Source organism: Rhinopithecus bieti, unplaced genomic scaffold (genome assembly GCF_001698545.2).
Source record: "Rhinopithecus bieti isolate Rb0 unplaced genomic scaffold, ASM169854v2 scaffold_9581, whole genome shotgun sequence".
In the NCBI taxonomy this organism is placed as follows: Eukaryota; Metazoa; Chordata; class Mammalia; order Primates; family Cercopithecidae; genus Rhinopithecus; species Rhinopithecus bieti.
In genome coordinates, this window is record NW_016806413.1 from 1,387,777 (window position 1) to 1,402,729 (window position 14,953).

Below are 14,953 nucleotides of genomic sequence, written 5' to 3' on the forward strand. Positions count from 1 at the left end.
TTTTCCTCTCCCCCCCTTTTTTTTTTTTTTTTTTTTTTTTAGACAGGTCTTGCCCTGTCACCCAGGCTGGAGTGCAGTGGTGCCATATCAGCTCACTGCAACCTCTGCCTCCCAGGTTCAAACCATTTTCCTGCCTCAGCCTCCCAAGTAGCTAGGATTACAGGGATGCGCCACCATGCCTGGCTAATTTTTGTAGTTTTAGTAGAGACAGGGTTTTGCCATGTTGGCTGGGCTTGTCTTGAACTCCTGACCTCAAGTGATCTACCCATCCCGGCCTCCCAAAGTGCTGGGAATACAGGTGTGAGCCACCATGCCTGGCCCCACACTTGATTTTCTGTTTGCAATTTTGTATTATTTTTCTTAAGGTGATTATGTTTACCCCCAAAAAACCTGTATCCACTCCTCCCTGTGTTGCAGGCATTTTTTGTTTTAATGGAACACATCTTCCAGTATATTCCAGTATGTAGGAGGTTTGGAGGTTTTTTAAGATCTTGAACGTTTAAAAGTGTCCTTTTTCTACCGTATTGTTTAATTGATAGTTTGGCTGGGTATAGATTTGGAAGTTATCTTTCTTCAGAATTTTGAAGGTATTGTTTCATTGTTTTCCAGATTCCAATGCTGTTCTCGAGAAATCCAAAACCACTTTGATTTTTATTCTTTTCTGTGAGAACCTTTTCTTGCCTCTGGAAGCTACAGAATCTTCTTTTTTGTTGTTTTTTGAGACAGAGTCTCACTCCATCACCCAGGCTGGAGTACAGTGGTGCAATCTTGGCTCAGTGCAACCTCCGCCCCCCGAGTTCAAGTGATTCTCGTGTCTCAGCCTCATGAGTAGTTGGGATTACCCAGGCGTGAGCCACCACGCCCAGACTAGAATCTTCTTTTTGTTATTGGTTTCTGATATTTCACCATGATGTGCCTTGACGTGAGTCTGCCTATATTATCCATTGTGCAGGACATTCCATGAGTCTTTTAATCTGGAAACTCATGTCATTCAGGCCTGGAGAATTTCTTGAATTACATTATTGATGATGTCGCCTCCTCTGTTTCATCTGCTCTCTCTTTCTAGGAAACATATTTTTCAGATATTGGATCTTCTGAACTGGACCTCAAATTTTCTTTACTTTTCCCTCTACTTTTATCTCTTTTGTCTTTTGCTTTACTTCTGGGAACACTTCTAACTCTTCTATTTATTTATTATTATTATTTTTATCTACAATCACTTTTTTCATTTCCAAGAATTCTTTTGTGGTTCCCTGAATTGGTTTTTGTTTGTTTGTTTTGTTTTGTTTTGTTTTTGAGACAGAGTTTCACTCTTGTTGCCCAGGCTGGAGTGCAATGGAGCGATCCTGGCTCATCACAACCTCCACCTCCTGGGTTCTAGAGATTCTCCTGCCTCAGCCTCCCAAGTAACTGGGATTACAGGCATGTGCCACCACGCCAGCTAATTCTTTGTGTTTTTAGTAGAGACAGGGTTTCTCCATGTTGGTCAGGCTGGTCTCGAACTTCCAACCTCAGATGATCCGCTCACCTCGGCCTCCCAAAGTGCTGGGAATACAGGCATGAGCCACCACACCTGGCCTTGTTTTGTTTTTTATAACATGCTGTTCCTACTTCATAAAGAGAATGTTGTCTGGCACCAAATTATAGTTGCCTACATCACTCTAAGAGTTAGTAATTGTTTTGTTTTGCTTCCTTTTATTTTCTTCTCTTTGTATAGTCTCTTTCAGGTTGCTTCTTTCTTTTTCTTTTTTTTTTTTTCAGTTTGGTTACTTGGTTGGCTTTGACTCTATTATGTTAGAAGCTCTCCTCAGACATCCTGAAATCCTGATTGCTCATGTTTAAAAGTGAGATATTGGCCAGGCGCAGTGGCTCACGCCTGTAATCCCAGCACTATGGGAAGCTGAGATGGGTGGATCACATGAGATCAGGAGTTCAAGAACAGCCTGGCCAATATGGTAAAACTCCGTCTGTACTAAAAATACAAAACTTAGCCAGGCGTGGTGGTGTGTACCCGTAGTCCCAGCTACTTGGGAGGCTGAGGCAGGAGAATCACTTGAACCCAGGAGGCGGAGCTTGCAGTGAGCCGAGACCACGCCACTGCACTTCAGTCTGGGCGACAGAGCGAGACTCCATCTCAAAAAAATAAATAAATAGAAATTAAAATTAAAATGAGATATTAAAAAGCTAAGTTGGTGGGGCTTAATCAATTGAAAGCTTCATGGTAGGAAGCTGGTTGGCCTGTTTATGAGGGTCAGATGTCCGTATGTTTGGGTCTTTCCTCCTGTGCTGGTCAGACTCCCCAGAAGAAGACTTTTTCCATCCCCAATATGGATAACAAAGCCCTTTTGTCTCATCCTCGGAGGCAGGTGGGGCCAGACAGCTGGGGATCTCAGCATTTAGAATGCGTATCTTCCCTTTATTTACCTACTTTTACAATGTTTCCTATACCTTCAGCTATGCCTGGCATCCCTCAGCCCACATCCCTAGGTTTTAATCTCTCCAAAAGACAACACTAAAGTTGTTAAACTTACCAACCCTCTAACTTGTCAAGATCTAAAGATGGATAATATAGACAGACTCATATCAAGGCACATTATGGTGAAATTTCAGCAACCAATGACCAAAAAGAAGATTCTACAGCTTTATAGGCAAGAAAAGGGTCTCACAGAAAATAACAAAAATGGGAGTGGTTTTGGATTTCTCAAGAACAACACTGGAAGCTGGATGCATGAGGGACTGTTGCCCAGACAGGGGTAATGGTGGATGGGTTCCGGGATCTAACTACAGTACTTCTCAAACAGCTTTCTCCCAGCCTTTCTTGTTTTAACTCCTTTCACCCTCCAGTTCCAGAATACCTTGTGCTGCCATTTCCTGAGGATCTTTTTTGAGGATTTCTGCATTAATCGTGTTATTTCTCAGTTTCCCCACTACTGGCTTAGGGTTCTGCCATCTCCAGGCTTCTAAGGCAGCTACCACTAGTCCAACTGCTGTCTAGCTTCCAGGGTGATTCTGCTGTTGTCTTCTCTCTGTTCTTCTCACCTTTGTGGGCTTATGTAATATTTTTTAATCCCTGTTTTATAGCCTTTGCAGGGTTTCAGAAGAGGTCAAAATTAGATGGAACAGTCTGTTTTAAGACTCACCATCTTACCTTCTTTTTTTTTTTTTTTTTTTTTTTTTTGAGAGAGAGTCTTACTCTGTCGCCCAGGCTGGAGTGGAATAGTGCAATCTCAGCTTTCCGCAACCTCCGCCTCCCAGATTCAAGCAATTCTCCTGTCTCAGTCTCCTGAGTAGCTGGGACTACAGGAGCCCGCCACGACACCCAGCTAATTTTTGTATTTTTAGTAGAGATGCGGTTTCACCACGTTGGCCAGGCTGGTCTCCAACTCCTGACCTCAAGTTATCCACCCACCTTGGCCTCCCAAAGTGCTGGGATTACAGGCATAAGCTACTGGACCCAGCTGAAAATTTACCTTTCAATCTGGCATTTTTCTCTAGCACTAGATTATAGTCACCTACACTGCTTTCCAGTTCAGAAATAACCTTTTAAAATTTACTCCTTCCATTCAGCCATGTTTGTAAAGACAAAACATGTCCATCCTTGGCAATGCTTTGTTCACACTCCACTTGGAGGACCAGGACAGTATGTCAGGACATCTTTACTTCAATTATATAGTTGGGTTGTCATGCAAAGGATGCTGAAGTGCCTCCCTGTTTTTCTTCTTTCTTGTTGCTGCTACTTTCTGGAACCATCGCTAACACTTCATATTTGGGAATTAGTGACCCTCATTCCATTTTTAGAAAGCTGGTGTCAACTATCCCAAGAAAGACAGCTAAGCAAACTTTGGAGAGATGCAATAGTAATGAAATAACTTGCTCCTTAGGCTTAACTTGTCAAGCAATATTTCTGATATTTTGCATTCAATACACTGCCATTCTAGTAGTGTTGTGGGTGTTACTCTATGTGGGAAACAATGGTGTTATGGATGCTAGGAAAAGATGCTGGGATATGTATATACCTGCTTAGAATTAGAAGAAAAGACAAATCTGCTTTACCCTCCTGGTCAGCATAAATATTTTTAAAGAGTGTTTAGACTTTTGTCAAGATTTCTTTCTCTTGATGAATTTGTCCTTGATTCAGTGGGGGAGAACCGAGAGCCTCCCTTCGTTTCTCATCCTCTCCTTTCCCTCTAGTTCTCAGTTTTCCCATCTGTCTGCACAAGGACAGAAGTGGACTAGAAGATTAAATCTCAGGTCCCCTTTAGCTGACACTACAGGCCCTCACAGAGGTGGGGGTGTGAGCAGGGTCATGTTCCAAGTTCTGCCTCCCTTGATGGACTGTGGGCTCCCAGAGGGCAGAGCTACCTCTATTCTCATGATTAAGGACACGGAGAAGGAAGGTGTGCCGCTCCTAGGAGATGATTTCCCACCCCTGTCCACAAGAAGGATTGGGGCAGCCTGGACAGGCTCAGCCCCCCCAAGAATTAAGCAGAAGTTGGGACTGGACTGTAAACTGATGCTGTCGCAGGTGCTTTGGTTCCTGTCCCAAACCTCCCAGGTTGCTCTGGGTTACTCTGGCCCAGCTTCTGGCTATCCATGAACACAAATAGTCCCAGGGAGTCATTTTGGCAGAACTCAGGTCTGCTAGCTAAGAACTCCTGAACCATCGACAATCTCTCCCCGTGGCCTAGACTTGGTGTATGGCCTGCAGGGTGGAAGGAGAACCCACAGGGCCTCTGAAGACAGGCAGGTGGCACACCTGCGGCTGGGAGGATTTGGAAAAGGAGTCCAGCGCCATTCATTTTTCATTCATTTTCCAGCCCAACGTTTGACCTGAATGCTTCACGCCCACACTGCACACACTACTCCATTTATAATACAACTCGAGAAGGGCATATACTATTCCATCCACAGCTCAGGGAAAGCATACATACGACTCTACTCACAATTCAACAAAGTGGTGCATCTGCCTCCAATTTACTAGCTACCCTGGGGACCTTAGGCACGTCGTGTGTCTGGAAATACTGCAGGTGATGTGTGTGGAGTAAGCTACAGGCTCACCGTCCTGCAAAGACTACCTGTACCACCACCCGCTTTAAAGTCCAATAGACCTCTGGCCCAAGTCAGGTAGCAGAGGATCCAGGGCTTGGGTAGCCTACAAATAGGATTCTCCTCCAAAACGAGGCGCATAATGACCTTTGTCTCCCGGACAGAAAAGGGAAGGTAGACTGGCTTCCTCTATGGGCGACCTTCGCGACTCTGGACAAAAAGACCTGATCGTTCTCAGACTTGGGAAGGAGGACTAAGCCCGGAAAGGTGGGGACAAGTCTGCCCCAACGCCGCAATGGTTACTAGTAGGGACCCAGCAACCCGGTGCCGGGAAACCTGCACCCTGGGCGGGAGAGGCGGTCGCTGACGCAGGAAGAGGAGGAGAGAGAGAGAGGAGGGACGCATCGGGTCAGCTCGCTCTCCTGCTGCGCAGGGCGGGGCTCGGGCCGGTCCGCCCGCGCGCAGGTGAGCGAGCCAGGGCGGAGCGCAGCTGCGCCGGGCTTGGGCGCCTGCGGCCGCCGCTCCCCACCGTCGCTTTCCCCACCGAGGCCGAGGCGTCCCGAAGTCATGGCCGGTCTGAACTGCGGGGTCACTATCGCACTGCTAGGGGTTCTGCTGCTGGGTGCGGCGCGCCTGCCGCGCGGGGCAGGTGAGTGCCGGGCTTTGGAGGCGGGTGGCGCGGAGTGGTGAGCTAGCCAGCCAGCCTACGCCGGGCGGAGATGCGGCCGAGGGACGCAGGGTGCGGAGCCTGCGGAGGCTGCAGAGGGAGGGCGGGGGCGGCATAATCAAAATGCGCCTGTAGCTCTGGGTCCCCCTGACTGTCCGGTTCCTGCGCGCGCCGCGTCGGGTGCGTGGGCCTTGCCCTCCTGGAGTCAACCTTGCCCTCGGCACGTGAGAGTATCCCCAATCCGGGAGCCTCCCGGTCCGGGAAGATGAGCCCGGTGCTGGCCTAGAAGGCGGGAAAAGGAGCGCCCCGTAGCCGATCCCAGGCGACATGTCCAAGGTGGCGCGCCGTGGGTCCCGGGATCTTTGCCGGGATTCTTGAAGACACCCAGGCAGGGTGTGGGAAGAGATCTTTCCTCTCCAGGCTCGCCCTCTACCTCCTCGCCTAGTCCAGAGAGAAGGTGCAAGAAAAGTGCTTTCATGTCGGCATTTCCCACCAGATCCCCTTTTTCCCGTCCGCACGCTGCATCCCCCCTCTCCTAAAGTTGAAGAGCAAAATGAAATTAGTGCAAAATGAAAGCGCCCGGATTTCTTTTCGGGGTCCCAGAGAAAGCCGCCAGGCATCTGCGCCGCCGCAGAGACTGGACATTCCCGCGCCCCTCGCACTTCTTGGCAGTGGACTTGGACGGCAGGAGGCTGTTGTTCCGGGGATGTGTGTGAATTTCGAGTTGTTTCGGTTGGGGGAAGGGACCGCCACGTCCCAGCGACCTGTGCCAGCCAGGAAATGCCCTGTGGGCCCTGGATGTATTAGAACATAGTAAATAACTTGGTTTCTTCATGTAAGAACTTGATGTGAGGCTAGTACAGGTTTCGCGAGATTAGTACAGGTTTTGTGTTTTTTAAATAGAGCTCTCCAGGAAGTCGTGTGGATTTGATTCCCCTTGCTGCATCTAAGGTGGGTTTGTATTTGGCAGGTGTAAAATGGATTAAGGAATAAAAGGACGCAAGTGAAGTTGAATTTGGGCGTCCTGGTGACTACCATCATTACAAATACAAGACAGGAGTTTGTAAAATATCAATATAACCTCCAGGAATACTTCCTGGTTCATTCTCCAACATCAGGCGACATATCGCTGCATAGTAGATAGAAAATTTAAAAATTCATTTAAACCATGGCATGGATTTATATATATATATATGTATATATAAATTATATATATTAAAGTAGAGACAGGGTTTCACTATTTTGCCCAGGCTGGTCTCGAACTCCTGAGCTCAAGTGATCCTCACACCTGGGTCTCCCAAAGTGCTGGGATTACAGATGTGAGCCACTGTGCCCGGCTGATGAATATTTACTATAATTTCTTAGGACTGAATTTTCAAGATTCCCTTTGAAGAAAAAGAATTAGTTTGAGAATAAAAAGGAAGTGAAAATATGTGTAAATGTGTGCTGAGAAAAATGTGTGCCTACCAATCTTGGAACTGTATTGAAACTCTGAGAATTGTTTGAGATGTTTTTGGCTTTCTGTGATAACAGTGGGGGAACTCCTCCAGTAAGAATAGGGTGTAAATCAACGTATTGCTAATAATGAGAGCCTCTGTTTCTGGTCTCATTTCTTCCTGTGATCTGGGGTGGCTGCCATTTTGGTCGAGTAGCTCCAATGGAGTCCCTTCCAGGAAGTCCTTGACTGGCTGAGCCCTGTCTCATGGTTCAATGTATAAATATGTAGAAGCCTAGGAACTTTCCCTTTCACTTTCTTAAGTTCCTCCCTGTGGTCTCAGGAACTGGCCCTTTGAGACTACATCAGGCTGAACTGAGAGCTTTTGGGGTTGGAGCAGCTGCCTATATAGTCTTGAGGATCTAACTGGCAAAGGCCTTTGAGAAATTCCTGGAGACTGTCCTCAAAGGATGCAGAAAGCCAGAGCCCCAGCACAGTGGATTTGTTTTCTAAATCTGTGAAGTCTCTTAACAAAGAAAGATTCAGCAGAGTAAAAATGAACTTGGTGTCACTGCAGAGATGAAGAGTAAAGGAAAGTTTGTGTCTTGGTGTCGTGTGTTTGTGTGACTTTGGTATCCCCACCAACTCCCCCATTTCCAAGAGTGAAACACTGGTTACATTGGGATCATAGCCTTTTGAAAACCTCAATTTGGTTGCTTTCTAAGAACCACTCAGATACCAGAGTCTGGGTCAGTGACCCCAATCTTGCCACCATTGTCTCTTGCCAAAAATGTGAGCAGACAGATCAAATGATGTGTACGCACTCCCTGGGCGAGTGTGGGTGTTCATTCTGTTTCCGATTCAAATGAGGAGCTACTGGCTGTTGTCTGGAATGTGTAACTGGCAGGGCTGATGAGTCTCCCCCAGCTCCTCCCCCACATCCCCACAGATTTGCATGACTTGGAGTCAGACCTGCTAGCCCGAGGGCTCACCTCAGATGCTGCCATTTCATCTGTGATGGTTGCACGCCTTGCATGTGCACACACACACTCTTCTGGGCGTTCTCCCTGACTATCAATGTGGGGGGAGGAAATTAATAATTAAGATGTTTTAAGTTGCATATAGTTATTGTAGAAAAAGTGGCAACAAATATAACCAAAATGAAAAACATTATCTATAAGCAAGCTGCCTTATTCACTTTGGTGCAGTCTTCTTCCCGTGTATGCATGCACGCTCATGTGCGCAAACCAAACATGAGATCATCCCATTGTATGGCTTTAACCAGTCCCCAGTTGTTGGACATTTAGGTTGCTTCCAGTTTTTCTTATTAAAAATAGAACATGTCCAACAATAGTCAGCTGCTTGTATCAATTTTAATAGGTCTATTCAGGGAAAAGGCACTTGAAATTACATAGCGCAGATTAGAAAATGACATGAAAGGATGAACCATTATCCTCATGTTGCTGAGGTTATAAAACAGTATGAACTGGATTATCCCATTTTGATGTATCTGAGAATGTGTTCTTTGGCTGTGTTGTTCTGCACACTCTTTTTTTAAATTTTTGAGACAGAGTTTCACTCTTGTTGCCCAAGCTGGAGTGCAATGGCATGATTTTGGCTCACTGCAACCTCCATCTCCCAGGTTCAAGCGATTCTCTTGCCTCAGCCTCCCAGGTAGCTGGGATTACAGGCGCACACCACCACACCTGGCTAATTTTTTGTATTTTTAGTAGAAACGGGGTTTCACCATGTTAGTCAGGCTGGTCTTGAACTCCTGACCTCGGGTAATCTGCCCGCCTTGGCCTCCCAAAGTGCTGGGATTACAGGCGTGAGCCACCACGCCCATGTTCTGCACATTCTTAGCTATTTTGTCCAGCTACAGTTCTGGAAGTAGAGTTGCTGGTATGAAGAGCAGAGGCTCTTAGGGCTTTGGATGTGTATTTCCTTATTCTGGAAGCAGAGTTGCTGAGATGAAGAGTAGAGAGGTTCTTAGGGCTTTGGAAGCGTATTTCCATGTTCTGGAAGCAGAGTTGCTGAGATGAAGAGTAGAGAGGTTCTTAGGGCTTTGGAAGCGTATTTCCGTGTTCTGGAAGCAGAGTTGCTGGGATGAAGAGTAGAGAGGTTCTTAGGGCTTTGGAAGCGTATTTCCGTGTTCTGGAAGCAGAGTTGCTGGGATGAAGAGTAGAGAGGTTCTTAGGGCTTTGGAAGCGTATTTCCGTGTTCTGGAAGCAGAGTTGCTGGGATGAAGAGTAGAGAGGTTCTTAGGGCTTTGGAAGCGTATTTCCGTGTTCTGGAAGCAGAGTTGCTGGGATGAAGAGTAGAGAGGTTCTTAGGGCTTTGGAAGCGTATTTCCGTGTTCTGGAAGCAGAGTTGCTGGGATGAAGAGTAGAGAGGTTCTTAGGGCTTTGGAAGCGTATTTCCGTGTTCTGGAAGCAGAGTTGCTGGGATGAAGAGTAGAGAGGTTCTTAGGGCTTTGGAAGCGTATTTCCGTGTTCTGGAAGCAGAGTTGCTGGGATGAAGAGTAGAGAGGTTCTTAGGGCTTTGGAAGCGTATTTCCGTGTTCTGGAAGCAGAGTTGCTGAGATGAAGAGTAGAGAGGTTCTTAGGGCTTTGGAAGCGTATTTCCATGTTCTGGAAGCAGAGTTGCTGGGATGAAGAGAGGCTCTTAGGGCTTTAGATGCGTATTTCCCTGTTCTGAAAGCAGAGTTGCTAGGATGAAGAGTAGAGCGGCTCTTAGGGCTTTGGATGCGGATTTCCGTGTCGCCTGTGGAGAGCCTGTCCTGATGTACTTTCCAGCCGTCAGTTTGTTGGTGCCTGTTTCTCACATTCTCCCAGGCTCACTGTTGTTTCACCAGCATCTACGGAAGAAGTATTTTCCTCCCTCCAATTTGGCAAATAGGATCTGGACAGTGTTGGTAGAGACTCAAGAGTCTTAGAAGCACCACCCTAGCTGGATGGTACTAATGGCTCACCAGTGCTTTTTTGCCAAAAGAAAACAGAACTGGGTCCCTTGGCTTATAGCACAAGCCTCACCTGCGTTTTTGCCTAGCAGTGCTGACCTGGGTTTGGATGGGATGGGGTGAGGTGGGAAGTGGGTAGGGAGAGAAGTTTGCTGGTCAGAAAGACCCCTGATTGAGGTCAGGGTGGGTAAGACAGTGGGAGATAATAAGACCACTGATGTGGGGGACCGGTGGTTAGGGTTCTCTGCCTTGGTGGTTAAGAAAAGTTTATACCTGGCCGGGTGCGGTGGCTCACGCCTGTAATCCCAACACTTTGGGATGCTGAAGGGGGAGGATCACCTGAGGTTAGGAGTTCAAGACGAGCCCGGCCAATATGGCAAAACACCGTCTGTACTGAAAAATATAAAAATTAGCCAGACATGGTGGTACACACCTGTAATCCCAGCTACACAGGATGCTGAGGCTTGAGAATCGCTTGAACCCAGGGGGCAGAGGTTGCAGTAAGCCTAGATCATGCCACTGCACTCCAGCCTGAGTGACAGAACAAGACTTTGTCTCAAAAAAAAAAAAAAAAGAAAGAAAGAAAAGAAAAGTTTATACCCCTTATCATTCTAAATTATGAAAAGTATGCCACAATCAAATTATTTCAAACCATTTCACACAACCTTGTAATTTGCCCATCATCTCCCGGGCAGCTGGCAGCATTCTAGACAACCAGGTAAGGAGAGCCAAGTTCCTTCCCTCACCGGTTTGTAGCCTTGGGTTTGTATCTGGTCCATCAGTTCTTAAAAGTATTAACTACTACTGCTGCTTGTAATAGCCAACACATTGAGCATTTGCTGTGCCAGCCACTCCTCTGAGGATTTTACACATAAGCATCTTCTGATTAACATCAGTAATCCATTCCTGAAAACCAGACATTCTGCATGAAAACACTAAGCAACACTATACATCTCATTATTTTGTGTGGGAAAAATTATAACAATCCACTGCACAGCAATGCAAAACCTCTAACAGTTTCTGAAGGCGTGATGAAACACAGAAAGATACCTGTATATAATTAACCAATCCTCTTAAGCATAAAGTGCATAAGATATCACTTGAGGACTACCAGACCATTTACATGGTTGTTTGCAAACAGTTGCTTTGTGTGCAGTAATGTAGGGCACCTCCCTTTGTTAACATTTTTGACACTTGGGGTGTCCTCACTTGATCCTGACATTCTTTTTTGTTTGTTTGTTTTTTTGAGATGGAGTCTCACTCTGTCGTCCAGGCTGGAGTGCAGTGGCATGATCTTGGCTCACTGCAATCCCTACCTCCTGGCTTCAAGTGATTCGCATGCCTCAGCCTCCCGAGTAGCTGGGATTACAGACGTGCACCACCATGCACAGCTAATTTTTGTATTTTTAGTAGAGATGGGGTTTCACCATGTTGGCCAGGCTGGCCTCAAACTCCTAGCCTCAAGCAGCCCACCCACCTCGCTCTGCCAAAGTGCTGGGATTATAGGCGTGAACCACCACGCCTAGCCAGATCCTGACGTTCTTGATCCTAGTATATTTGGAATATAACTCAAGATTTTCTGCACATAATTTTGTTTAAAATGTGTTGAGGTTAGAGATGTAAATATACACATTTCTGAAATAGACCTTGGCCAAAATAACTTTGATAGATGAAACGTAAGTTCTACAGTGTTCAACGATAAAATGAAGCTATTTTCTCCTGAGAGAATGTAAATGGGGAGGTGATCTTGAGTAGGTCTGCATGTCATTTAATTCTCCATCGTCAAACAAGTACTCTTACTAACTTCCCGTTAGTAGGCACAGAGAGGTGACGTGACTTGCCGGGGCTCCCTGGCTGGTGTGTAATGATGCTGAACTGGCAGCCCCAGGAGTATGACTCCAGAACCCAGCTCAGTAATAGGACTGCAAGGCCAGTAAATGCCTCCCCTCAGGGTGTGAATATTCTTAAATCATAAATTTGAGAATGTCTTGGAAAAGGAAATTAAAACTGTTCCCTGAGCACAGATGGCATAGCTTTCTTTAAGTTTTAAATGAAGTCAAATAATCCTACCCTCAATGACAGAAGATCAAAGGGTTCCAGGTGAAACGTGCCAAATGCAAAAATGCACAAGGTGACAATCTGCTGCCTTTGCCTGGGTAAATACAGTCTCCAGAAATGAGTTTTATCAACTCCCTGAGTCCAAAGATTATATAGAGTTGAAATCGGGCTGTTGTCTTTATTTTGGGTCTGCCTAATTCCTTGGCATCTGCCATGTCACAAAACCCTTGGAGCCATGAGACGCCTTCTTCAATTCTTGACAATGTGTGGTCCAGCTGGGAGCTGAGCTAGAATGGTGTACATCCAGGCACATGCCATGTGCATCCAAAGAAATGCCTTATCTTCTGTTACTAATCTGAAGGCAGGAACATCTGGCCATCTCAAACAAGGACATTTGGCTAAAGCAATGTTTAACCCTGAGAACAGCTCAGAGCAGGCAAGTAGTTTCTGGGACATCACAGAGAATGCAGAGGTGGTAAGATGAAGCCCCTGAGTTTGAAGGACTCACGGCATCTCTTGGACACAGGTAGACACTCAATTCCTACACAGAGTGACCACCAGCCACAGTGGAGAGGTACACGCCAAAAACCAAACAACATAGTGGGACGAGTTATTACACACTGCTGCTCATACTGGAAGTCTGTGCTCTGCTGGAGTCTGCCCAAGGACACTGTGTCAGGAGGGTTCAGCCTGTCTTGATGGGCTATTTTCACATCAACTGCCCTGCTGACAAGTCTCGCTGGAGTTGCATCCTGGGCCACCTTCAAGGATACAAACACCAGGCTCTCTTTTGCCTCTGAGTTCTTGCTCACTGCTACATTTCCCATGTCCTCAGACTGTACATCCCAAAGGGCTCAGCTTCCCAGCTGGAAATTGGTGGAGGGAGGAGGGCAGAGAAATGGAAGGACTGGAGCCAAAGACCTCACTGGACTCAGAGTTGCCTTTCCAGCTTTTTGGAGATAGCATCACTCAAACAAGTTTTGGAGTTGGTCAAAGCTTGGTTCAAATCCTCACTCCACCGCTTATTAACCAGGTGCGCTGGGCAAGTTGCGTAACCTGTAGGGACAGCAGCACCCTGAGGCTGGCTGGAGGTCTGAATGAAATGATGTGTGCACTAGTCTGGCCTAGAACAAATTCCCCAGTTAGTGAGAACTGTCATGACTTTGTGCTATAGTTTGGATGATTGTTTCTTCCAAATCTCATGTTGAAATTTGATCCCCAGTGCTGGAGGTGGGGCAAAATGGGAAGTGTTGGGTCATGGGGGTGGATCCCTCAGGAGTGAGTGAGTTATTAACTCTGTTAGTTCCCTAGAGAGCTGGTTGTTAAAAAGAGCCCAGCACAAACCCCCTGCCCTTGCTTCTTCTCTCGCTATGTGATCTCTACACACCAGCTCCGCTTTGCCTTCTGCCATGAGTGGAAGCAGCCTGAGGCCCTCACCAGATGCTCAATCTTGAACCTTTTAGCCAGCAGAACCATGAGCTAAATAAACCTCTTTTCTTTTCTTTCTTTCTTTCTTTTTTTTTTTTTTTTTTTTTTTTGAGATCGAGTTTTTACTCTGTTGCCCAGGCTAGAGTACAATGCCACGATCTCAGCTCACTGCAGCCTCCGCCTCCTAGGAAGCGATTCTCTTGCCTCAACCTCCTGAGTAGCTGGGATTACAGGCACCTGCCACCACCCCCAGCTAAGTTTTGTATTTTTAGTAGAGATGAGGTTTCACCACGTTGGCCAGACTGGTCTTGAATTCTTGACCTCAGGTGATCCACCTGCCTTGGCCTCAGCCTCCCAAAGTGCCAGGATTACAGGCATGAGCCGCTGCACCCAGTCAAACCTCTTTTCTTTATCAATTACCCAGCTTTAAGTATTCCTTTATAGCAACACAAAACAAACTAAGACACTTTGATTATTTGAGTCAGGTCCAGGAAGAACATTTAGATATTCAACAGGCAGACAACCTGGGCCAAAATTATAGGCTATCATAGTCTGTATAACCAGGTCTCCAGTGGGAGACATTAAGATTGTTTTCAGACTTTTGCTACCTACACATTGTACTTTGGTTACTATCCCAGTGCAATCGACTTTGGGGATGTGTAAGGATATCTGTGAAAGAAATTCCTAGAAGTGAAGCTGCTCGTTGAAAAGCTGTATGAAGTTATTCTAAAACACACCAGAACAAGTTTTAAAAAATATTTTGTGAGCCAGTGCCTGCACACACATGAATTGCCTGTTAGCCAAGGAACTGACTGGACCAGTTTTATAACAACTTAAGTATCATGCTCAATTATACTTGAGATGGGAATGAGAACACCCAAGTGGTCTCCTGGAGATTGCAGCTATCTTCATGACCGGGTGTTATTAGCCAAGACTGGGCTGGAGTTTGCCAGTCTGTGAAACCAGAGCTAGATCTCCATGGAGGGAAACCTGGCAGGGCTCTGGCCTTTAATCTCTGCTGAGCGATGGAGGATTATTCTGGAACTGGCTCGGAAGTTTCCGACAGTCTTATCAGGCACCTCAGCCTTGGGCTACATCTATCAGGGCCATGTTTTTATCTTCGTAGAACATAGACGACTTTTTTTTTTTTTTTTTTTTTTTGAAGCACTCTCGCTCTGTCGCACAGGCTGGAGTGCAGTGGCATGATCTTGACTCACTGCAGCCTCTGCCTCCCAGGTTCCGGCAATTCTCCTACCTCAGCCTCCCGGGTAACTGGGATTACAGGCACGTGCCACCATGCCCAGCTGATTTTTTTTTTTTTTTTTTTTTTTTTTTTTTTTTTTTTTAAAGGGGGGGTTTT

General features: G+C 46.4%; 1 protein-coding gene across 1 annotated transcript in view; it reads left to right on the top strand.

The window, feature by feature from the left end:
* Positions 1–5,484: 5,484 nt before the first annotated feature.
* CDCP1 (CUB domain containing protein 1) overlaps positions 5,485–14,953 on the top strand; it is a 68,864-nt gene continuing 59,395 nt past the window's right edge. The window contains exon 1 of the mRNA XM_017876262.1: positions 5,485–5,695. Within this exon, the coding sequence (XP_017731751.1) occupies positions 5,614–5,695 (82 nt within the window). The 5' untranslated portion in view covers positions 5,485–5,613. The remainder of the gene's footprint in view (positions 5,696–14,953) is intronic.